The sequence below is a fragment of the Gymnoscopelus braueri genome (assembly GCF_963280865.1).
Source record: "Gymnoscopelus braueri genome assembly, chromosome: 11".
NCBI lineage: Eukaryota > Metazoa > Chordata > Actinopteri > Myctophiformes > Myctophidae > Gymnoscopelus > Gymnoscopelus braueri.
The window spans coordinates 48,491,267-48,502,378 of record NC_137613.1 but is presented as its reverse complement, the minus strand read 5'-3'; the positions used below and the strand labels follow the sequence as shown (position 1 = coordinate 48,502,378).

At 45.7% G+C, this 11,112-nt stretch overlaps 1 protein-coding gene across 1 annotated transcript; it reads right to left on the bottom strand.

The window, feature by feature from the left end:
- Positions 1-217: 217 nt before the first annotated feature.
- On the bottom strand, positions 218-10,167 carry LOC308095692 (peroxisomal membrane protein 11B-like; the record flags this gene model as incomplete). Its single annotated transcript, XM_080442735.1, has 5 exons — positions 218-480; positions 2,042-2,275; positions 7,113-7,314; positions 7,985-8,132; positions 10,126-10,167. The coding sequence occupies 5 exons, from the start codon at positions 10,165-10,167 to the stop codon at positions 276-278; spliced, it is 831 nt and encodes a 276-aa protein (XP_080298861.1). The 3' UTR covers positions 218-275.
- Between the last annotated feature and the right edge of the window lie 945 nt (positions 10,168-11,112).

The following is an 11,112-nucleotide window of genomic DNA, read 5'->3' as shown; positions in this document are numbered from 1 at the left end:
AAGCCAGGCTTTAGCTCTAATTCACCTTTTGAGGAACAGGCCCCTGTTCTTTTCGGCAAGCGAAACCAACGCACTATTGTAGTATAAATTAGGCTTTATAGGAGTAAAGCCTAATGAAAATTAGGTGCTATAAACTACATTCATCCTCGGGATGGCGCATCCCACTCCACGTCGCGACACCTCGCACTGCGAGGTTCCTTATTTCCTCACGGCACGCACACACACACACACGTTGCATAAGGTTCCCTTATTTCCCCCCGAGGTCACAACGTCATTCACGGCTTGAGCTTGAGCCAGGGGTGGAGGATGGTGAGGATGGAGAGGATGGAGGAGGCCAGGCCGCAGGCCCCGACGATCCCGGGCCCCGTGGGGTACAGGCCCAGCCGGTGCAGTGGGATGAAGACGTCGCAGCTGTTCTTCAGCAGGTCTAGCAGGAGCGGCGGGTTGGCGCGCAGGACCGCCGTCAGCAGCTGCAGGCGCCTGAGCATAGATCAATCAGTCAATCAATCCATATTTTTGTTTTTGCACCTTATGTCTAATTTCATCTAAGTACCTGCTGCTATGTTGACCTACTGATACGTTACTACTTTGGCACCTTATGTTTAACCATTTAAACCCTATATGGTTGACCAGAGTCCCTGTCTTTTCTGTTTCCTGTTATTGTGGAGAAAGCTTTCGCTGAAAATAACCGTCGACTCGCAGCGCGGCGCGTTGTGAAATTGTCGATCTGCTATTTTCTGCGGAAGTCTTCCCCATATAAGGATGCTGGGGTTTAAATGGTTAACCTTTTAAATGGTTAATGTACATACTGTATCTGCTGGCTTTATGCTATGTGTATATGTAGATGTCTTTTCTCTTTGACATGCTTTTTTATTTAACGTTAGATTTTTCCTCTACCTGTCCCTTTTTCTTTCCTCCCTTTCTGAAAACAACAAAAATGACGGAGCTTACGCAAAAACGAATTTCACCCACTTCTTTACTCCTGTAAACCTGTGATGTGACAATAAAGTTGATTCTTGAAATGTTATTGTCACAACACAAATACAGGTACGCCTAAAGATGATGCGAAATTCGTATTTATGCAGACCTTTCCATGGCTGCAGTTTAAAAAAGTAAAACATAATAGTAATTAGAATATAAAAGGGAGGATAAAAGCCTGGAAATAGCAGCATGTTAAAATCAGTATCACGTAGATTAGAAGAAGTACTAGATCAAATGTAATTGCATTCAGTAATAGTTCCAAGCCTGTCCCAATTATGACATAATCGCCAATCGCAATTATTTGAGATAATCACAACTATTTTGCAATAATTGTCAAAATCATTTCCGTCTGTATAAATGAATCTGTTGGAAAGTAGCAAAAATAGCCGATCTACAAGTTCACAACGGGTCGCGATTTATTGCATTGTGAGCTCATCGATTGGCTATTTTTGCTCTTTTTGAAACCAATTTAAAGAATACAATGATTAAAAGAATATGCCTGTTTTGGCCATAGACATCATTCATTTTGATTGTGTGCAAGTTTTTGTTTGCATTTCAAACTTTCTGTACTTTTTCTTCTACTCCACTACATCTCATGGCAAATGTTGTACTTTTACTCCACTACAATTATTTGAAAACTTTAGTTAGTAGTTACTTTTTAGATTTGGATTATTATTACAAAACATACATTACCCACTTCAGCCCTATATACATTTCTGGCCATTTGAAAATAGTCGATCTACAAGCTCACAATGGCATTGTGAGCTTGTAGATTGGCTATTTTCAAAAGATTTGTATACATTTTACACATTGGAAAACTGAAAACTGAATACTTTTGTACTTTTACTCAAGTAAATTTTAACTTCCGGACTTTTACTTGTAACAGAGTACTTCTACATTGCAGTATTGATACTTTCACTTGAGTAAAACATTTGAGTACTTTTTCCACCACTGGTTCCAATGTTCAAATGTGCTAAAAACACAACTAAACCGTTATTCACCTTTATTTGTAGGACAATTAAATCACCAACCAAAAATGCCATGATGGTGACCGCCCTACCTGTGCAGCGGTGCGACCATGACGGGGAGCATCGCAGAGGCAGGAAGGAGGCTCGCGCCGCCATCTAGCGGGAAAGAGAGATGCTGCTCGCTGGACACGGGAGACGGCGCCGGAGACGAGGGCGAGGCGGCCCTGCTGCATTTGGGTCCGTGGGAGCAGGCCTCATGCTCCATGAGGAGGTGGATTTCATACATGTCACGGGTGAGGTTGAGGATGAGGGCAAAGAGATAAAACCTGTGAGAGTGAGACAGAGAGAAAGACAGAGAGAGAGAAGGGAGAGTGAGAGTACAAGATTAAAGAAAAGTAGCGCACATTCGACTACTTGAAGGCAGGTGCTGGGCCCCGAAGTGAACTGAGATCAAAGAGAAGAATCGAGCCGTTCACTGTTAGTTCCCTTTGTCGGTAACATTTTTTTCGCAGTTACAGAGTGACGTTTCGAGCCCATTCAAGAGCATGGGCTCGAAACGTCACTGCTGATGTCAAACTGCTAAATCAAGTTTGATTCTTCTCTTTGAGAGTGAGATGGAGAGACAAAGAGAGAGAGAGACAGATAGAGAGCAAGACAGACAAGGGACCAAGAGAGTGAGAGTCTCAAACCAGATAACACAAATCCTTTGCAAAATATTCCATGGATTCATTCATTTTTAGCAAAAAAAGCGATAGCCTATACTGTGGGGACTTAATGTGCTTCATTATAATAGGAACTTAAAGCCTAGTTGACCAGAGTCCCCAGTCCCCAAGCATATTATAAGTTGACTATTATTTATCTCTTTGGTACCACCTTAAGAACTGTTCAGAGTAACATGTACCTGCCACCTTAAGAGCGCAATGCATTGTGGGGCGTTTCATTCATTCTAGTAGCAGCAGCAGAGAGAGCGGTGAATTCCAGCCCAGTTCACCTGCTACAAACTCCTGTCTTTATTTGTACAGCACTACAGTGCCAGTGTGGGTCTTTGATTACTTGTCTGTATCATCTACCCATTCTGCAACCCATGCCTGTATGCCTGTATCACCCTGTGCCTACCTCAGTAAAGCTGCCACTATAAACACTCTTCACTCTCCTGTCCAATTGTGTCCTGACCGACGCCCCAGGGGCGAATGAAGCATTACCCCACAGAACCAGTACCCCTTATACAGTCCTTTAACAAACCCTCACCAACATTTGGTCCTTCGAGCCGGATGTTCCATTTACCCCTGGACAATATGGAGTTTGAAGACCACCGAGCATGGCGTCAGACACGCCCACCAAGCCGCTTCAATAACTACCAAGTTAACTACTTAATGTGGCACAGGCAGCGAAACAGGCATGGGCACGAGGAAGAGTGGCCATCTCACAAGGAGGGAGCGGCCAAGATGACCCCCCTCTACTCCACCCCCACTCCCTACATCGATCACCACAGGCGGGATGCTGTCCTACAAGAGGCGGACCTGTACTACCGGGAGCGGCAGAGGTACAGTCCGGAAACCCAGCTAGCTACGGTATCTAGAGAGAGTGCCCAGGGAGGAGATTCGAGAACCACCTTCACTCCATCATGCACCCCAGGAACGCACCTTGAGAGAGAAACTCAGGGAAGTACAGAAAGATCACGTCATGCTCCAGCAGACGCAGCAGGTCATGCACAGTGATGTGGCTAGACTTACTCATGAAGTTCAAGCTGAGATGAGGAGGCTAACCAACACAGTAGTCAGCCCTCAGCAAGCTACGCCACACTTTGTCAGCCACTGTGACCCCCATCCTGTCCGCATGGAGGACGAAGAGGACTGGCCAGACCCCCCGCCATGGCCAGAGACAGTGGACCTCGAAGAGCCGTCAGCTCAACCGATCGAGGACCGAGTAGATCAGCTGATGGTGGAGCTACAGCTGATGAAGAGCCAAGCCATGTCAGCTAGCTGCTGCAAACAGTCACCCGCGAAGGGCGGCAGTCAACCACCGCACCTCCAACCCCGGCAGCTAAGCAGAGAGCCTTATCCTCCACACATGGCTTCCACCTTCACCTCGCCTACCTCACAGCCTCCACTGCACAGGGCTTCGACCTATGCAGCAGGCTATCCACTTCAGCAGCCTCTACACCACTTTCAGCCTGCTGTGCAGCCTCCACCCCTGAGGCCTACATACTACGTCGGAGCGTCGGCACCGCAGCAGCTCCCGTACCAGTACCAGCCTGCGGCCCAGCCTGTGGCCCAGCCTCTACCCATCAGGGCTACATCCTACGCAACCGCTTATGCACCTCAACAGCCTGAGCACCTTCCAGTCTCCATGACACAAGCCTCATGGATGCAGGGACAGGGCCAGCAGATTCCTGTTCCACTGTGCCGTGACCCAGCAGCCACAGCAGAACAGACCTACAGGGGCCCACGCCCAACCATACCCAACTTCAGCCACAGGGACCCACGTGAGTTTTCACAACGTCAAGACCACGCAGTGGTTGCCCTGCCGGAAGAGAAGACCCTCCGCGTGGAGGTAGCAGGGGTCCTGTGTTATGTCACACCCCTTCCGCACAAGGGAGACATGCCTCTGCTTCATTCCCCCAAAGAAGCCGTCATGCCGAGTCTGTGGAGCACAGAACGACAACTGGCTGAAGATTCGGAGCGGGCCAAAGCCTACATCACCGAGATCCAGGAGCTGGTGGATGCAGGCTCCGTCACCAAGCTAAACCCTGAGGACAGTCAAGGCCAAGTCCTTCTGCCCTTCCCCCTGCCCCAGTCCAGAGTTGCACCCAAGCGACTCCTCTCCCCACCCAGATTCGAGCTGTGTAGAGCTGTCACTGGAGCCCAACTAGCAAAGCTCACAGTGAATGAGCTCACGCCGAAGATCGATCAGACTGTCCTGTGGACAGACTCCACAGCGGTGCTGACGTGGCTGCAGTCAGAGTCCTGCCGCTTCAAGATCTTCTTCGCCACCAGAGTGGCAGAAATACAGCAACTAACCAGCCCACATGCCCGGCAATCCGTGGAGTCAGCGAGGAACCCTGCTGACGATGTCACAAGGGACAAGACCCTGCAAGACCTTGTGAAGCCCAACAGTTGGAGCCAAGGGTCTCCGTTCCTCCTTCAACCCCCAGATGGGTGGACTGTCAAGCCCAATGTCGAACACGACAACGACGCCTCTGAGCTGCAGAAGTCAACCTTCTGTGGTGTCACCTCGACCACACCCATCTCACTAGACACAGCGGCAAAGCAGTGTGACACCTGTAACAGATGCAGATGCTGCATGGGGCGGCAGATCAGAGCAGCAGCTGTACTGCTGAAGATTACCGCAATGCAGAGGTCCTCATACTCAAGCAAGCCCAGCGTGAGAGCTTCCCAGACAAGCTGCGGCTCCTAATGGCAGGCAAGCCTGTCTCATCCAGCAGCAGACTGCTCACCATGTCACCCGAGATGGATGAAGAGGAGGGACTCATTCGGGTCGGCGGCAGACTCCGTCGTGCCGAAGACCTCGAGCAGACAGCAGTGCATCTTATCGTGTGGGATCCTGGCCGACTCCTCATTCAAGACTTTGACAGTCGTCTGCACCAGCCCGGTCCAGACAGGGTGTTTGCGGAGATGCGGTGCTCGTTCTGGATCCGGCAGGTCTGTGAATCAACACACCGCTACCAACACACCTGCACAGAATGCCGGCTCTGGAAGGCTAGACCTCCCAGACCACAGGATCGGCAAGAGCAGCTTCCCAAGCAGAAGATCAGCTTCTACTTCAACCCCCCTGCAGCACCTCACTTAGGAGGAGTGGGGAAAGGGGAAATCCATTCCGTCAAGACGGCGTTGTACACCACAGTGGGAAACCAGCCAGTCCCAGAGGCAGTACTACGGCTTGAAGTGGAAGGGATACTCAATTCTAAGCCGCTGAGGTATGTCTTGTCCAGCCTCACCGACCTCGATCCTGTGACACCCAATGTCTTGTTGACGGGGCGGCCGGATGGATCCGTACCCCAGATCGTGTATCCAGAGACCGAACTACTGAACCAACGTCGCTGGAGGCACCCACAAGTTCCGCCAGATCACTTCTGGTACAGTTTCCCCCATAACTATCTGCCCAGCCGGCAAACTCGCCAAAAGTGGCACTCTACACCAGCCGACCTCACAGAGGGCTCTGTCGTGCAGAGGTGAGGCTCAGAGATCGCGACTACACCCGACCAGTAGCCAGGCTGGTCCCCCTGCCAGCTGTCCTGACCGGCGAGCAGGAGGACAGCGCTACCGTCACCGCCACCCCCTTGTAAGACACTAGAGACTGTCGCCTTTCTTTGGAGCGAATTCTTTGGAGCGAATGTACCCGGTACATTCGGGGGCGGCTGTTAGAAAGGCTCCAAGCATATTATAAGTTGACTATTATTTATCTCTTTGGTACCACCTTAAGAACTGTTCAGAGTAACATGTACCTGCCACCTTAAGAGCGCAATGCATTGTGGGGCGTTTCATTCATTCTAGTAGCAGCAGCAGAGAGAGCGGTGAATTCCAGCCCAGTTCACCTGCTACAAACTCCTGTCTTTATTTGTACAGCACTACAGTGCCAGTGTGCGTCTTTGATTACTTGCCTGTATCATCTACCCATTCTGCAACCCATGCCTGTATGCCTATATCACCCTGTGCCTACCTCAGTAAAGCTGCCACTATAAACACTCTTCACTCTCCTGTCCAATTGTGTACTGACCGACGCCCCAGGGGCGAATGAAGCATAACCCCACAGAACTGTACCCCTTATACAGTCCTTTAACAAACCCTCACCAACAAGGCTCTTTTGGAATGTTTGCCCCAGAATAGGAACTCTAGGGCAGGGTTTCTCAAAGTGCTGCTGTGACGCATGTCCAAGGGTGCCGCAGATTACTTAAAATATTTAGAATGAATCAATATCATATCACCCTCTATTGCACAGAGTACGAGTTGCACTGTATTTTGTGCGTTCTTTTTCGATCTTCAGTACACCAAATGTCCTTGCCAAAAATAGCCAATAAACAAGCTCATAACGCCCTCTTTGCCACCTCCCTCTCGTAAAAGAGATGTTATATCTCAACAAGGTCTACCTGGTTAAATAAAGGTTTAATTAAAAAATAAATAATAATTTAAAAAACCCTCTCACCTGAAAGACCTCTGGCTCCATTTGCGCTGGTCCAGGTTCAGGAGGAGGCCGGTCTTTCCGGCCCACAGAACGTTGTCACAGGCGAAGTACATGGCTCTGTTGAGGTGGGACACGGTGAGGCACAGCCTCAGAACGCTGTCCGACAGGTGGATGGCTCGCTTGGCCGCCTCTAACGCATCTATCGAGTTCCCCAAACGCATCACTGGAGCGGACACACAAAACCAAAGTCAAGATCAAATTAGGAGCAGTGGTTCTCACCCTTTTCAGGCCGCAAACACCCCAAAATAATCATATTTGAACTGGGGACCCCCCCAAAATAATCATATTTGATTTGAGGCATTATATTTAGTTCCACGCATAAATGTTGTGAAAATAGCCGATCTACAAGCTTACAACGCCTCGCAACGCAAGTATATTATTTTACAATTTGGCCAAGTTTTTATAGTATAGTTTATTGATTACTTTTGATGCATGCAGTAAGTCTTTTTTATGCCAGTATGCCAGTCTATACCATTCCAATACCATGTAATTTATCACATGATGAGATTTCATCTATAGTAATATTTTGAATTGATGTTGCACTACTGTTCAGTGTTTTATATTCTTATTACTGTACAATTTACATTATTCTTTTACTAACTTGGAGCTGCACTTTTATTTATTTTTATTCCTAGATCAGTGGTTCTCAAACTTTTTAATTTCAAGGACCCCCATAACTCTGAGAGCGGGTCCATTTGGTTCCATTTGTACACTCTCAGAGTGACAGACCTGTATTACATAATGGTATCGGATCGGTACTCGGCATTGACCGATATGCAAGTTGTGGGAATCTCTATTCAGAACCAAAAAGGAGATAATGGCTTGTGACTCACTCTTTCTAGTGAGACTCATGTGAGCCTCCAGCTGACTGATGGTGTTCAATAGAGCCACACTCCCACCGGCCTTCTGGAGAGTGGAGCCCAGCAGAGCACACGCACACTGTGTAGCCCTGTTACAACACACAACAAATACATATGAATACTGTTACAACACAACAAATCATTAAATACATATTAACCCAATAAAAGGGATATTTCACTTTCAAACATGTTTGGGGTAATTTTAACGTCTACTCAGGCTTTTATGAACACCCCGAACAGTTTTTAAGTAGCTTGATTCAATATTTGGATATTTGATATTCATTTCATCAGACACACCCCCTTCCTATACTATATATATATATATATATATATATATATATATATATATATATTTATATATATATATTGATTCAAATATTGAATCAAGCAACTTAAAAACTGTCCGGGGTGCTATTTGTGCTAACAAAAGCCTGAGTAGATGTTAAAATGAGCCCAAGCATGTTTGAAAGTGAAATATCCCTTTAAGACAGGGAAAGCCTGTACGTTGTTATACCTTTAAAGCAGGGACTAGCATCTGTCATTTTAGAGGTTGCTATGTATATAGCAACAGGAATATTTTTTACATTTATTTATTTTTTATTAAAAAATAGAGGATTTTCTGAAAACTTAGGTAAGGATTTAGAAGGCGTTTTTAAAATCGGCCTCAGGTCTAAACGGGTTAAAGTCACTGTTACAACACAATGACAAATATACTTTTTTTCCCTTTCAATCAATAATTCCAGTGCTTGGTTTTTGCCCAATTCAGCATGGCTGCCATGTACACAAACACGCAATGATTTATGTATTTAATTTATTTATGTTTTTTGTTTTTTTTTACTTAAAAGCTGCACTACATTATGTAACAACATTCCTGTTCTACTCCAGATTTGAACCCGGGTCTCCTGCATGAGTGCTGAAAGTTTTACCACTGAGCTATTGTACCTTGCCTGCCTGCTTGGGGGAGAAATTGGTCAGGTCGAAATTCCTGTCAAACTAGAAACTAAATGTCTCAATTGAACAGCAGGGAGACCAAACCACCCCAATTGTATACGTTATAGTGTGTCAACTGTCAACATACTCTACCCTAGACACTGGACAAAATAACATTTTAGAAAGGAGTGGAAATACAGCTTTTTCAAAAGATTTTGAGTGGAGAATAAACAATGCAGAGACAGAATAATGGTTCATATTTGATCAACACTTCCTGCCAGAGTTTTGCTGGATGGACGTGGCATAATTCAATGGACTATTTTCTTTACCGTAAGCATTGAAATCCTTTTAAATAAAATGTTTTTTTTTTGTTTTCATATCATGTGTCAATTCATTCATTTCTTTATCAAGTAGCTGCTGAGTAATAAGCGGGATAATGAACAGTCAGTTGTGACAGTATTGTGAGCAAGACTTAAGTTTTGACAGCACTATCATCAGTGTATGTTGGATTCATCTTAATGTGTATTTTCAGACATTTAACCATGGTTAAATGTCTGAAAATCCGGTTCACCAAAAACTTATTTTCTATCAATTACACCCCACAAAGCCTTGAAATCATGGGAGATCTTTTAGTTTTTGTCGCATTCCTAAGCCAATAATTTGATGACTGGCGGAGTCTGACTCAATCCGGAGACTCCGGTCATCAAATTATTGGCTTAGGAATGCGACAAAAACAAAACAATCTCCATGAATTCAAGGCTTCATGGGGGGTGAAAATGATAGAAAAACTAATATTTTTTGCGTGAACTACTCCTTTAAACCGTCAACTTGACCTTTCACTCGTCTGCTCGTTTTCCCTCTACACCAAACCAAATGTTCCCCTCAGAATAGGGATGCAAGGGTTTAGGTGGTTGGTGTAAAAAAAAGTTCCAATCACACAGAGATTTGGCGGCCCCCCTGTAGTCACTCTGTGACCGGACCCCCTTGAAGACCCCTGCTGAAGGCTACAGGAGTTTAGAGACGAGTTTTATAAAGACATGCTTATTAGAAGAATACAATTTCAGGTCCTGTCTCTGAGAGCACCAGTAGCAACACACCAAAAGTGAGTTCAAGTGTATTTTACTTATATTTTGAAAAGGGAAAAAGAAAGGGAAAAAATGAAAATTGAAACATACAATACATACGTCCTCATCTGCCTGCATACATACGTCCTCATCTGCCAGCATTTCTTAAAATAAATCATTGCTCTTTTTCATCAAAGACAGAGTGCCTTGCCTGGATGTCTTTCTTTGTAAGTCTGCAGGCTACTTTTTAGAGAATGTTTTTGATCATACAGGAAAAGCGGGTTTGTGCAAATTCACCCGATAGCTTGGGGTGTTTTTGACTGTTCGAGCCCCGTGCGGCGGTGCCCCGACGTGGCATAATTCAATGGACTATTTTCTTTACCGTAAGCATTGAAATCCTTTTAAATAAAATGAAATTGTTTTGTTTTCATATCATGTGTCAATTCATTAATTTCTTTATCAAGTAGCTAGTAGAGTAGAGTAGTAGAGTAATAAGCGGGATAATGAATAGGGATGCAAGGGTTTAAGTGGTTGGTGTAAAAAAAAAGTTCCAATCACACAGAGATTTGGCGGCCCCCCTGTAGTCACTCTGTGACCGGACCCCCTTGAAGACCCCTGCTGAAGGTTACACGAGTTTAGAGACGAGTTTTATAAAGACATGCTTTGGTTAGTTATTATTAGAAGAATACAATTTCAGGTCCTGTCTCTGAGAGCACCATGTAGCAACGCACCAAAAGTGAGTTCAAGTGTATTTTACTTAAGCAATATTACACGAGAGGGTGTGCTTTACCGTCATTATTGGCACGCCAGTGATGCGGTCAGGAACAAGGCGGAGCCGAGTTCCGCAAGCATCACTGAAGTGCCAATAATGTAGGTAAAGCACACCCTCGAGTGTAATATTGCGATTATACAACAGTTACCAACAAAACACATCCAAATGTATTCATATTGTGGGGCAATTCATAATAAAAATGTTTCGCTATTATCCGTTTCCCTGTAAAGAGAAGAGTTTATTTGACTGAGACATTAAATAAACTGAGGCAACGAGCTCAATCGATGGTCTTGAAGGGCGGATCCAAACACAGCCGCCCGGATCCGTGCGGGGCT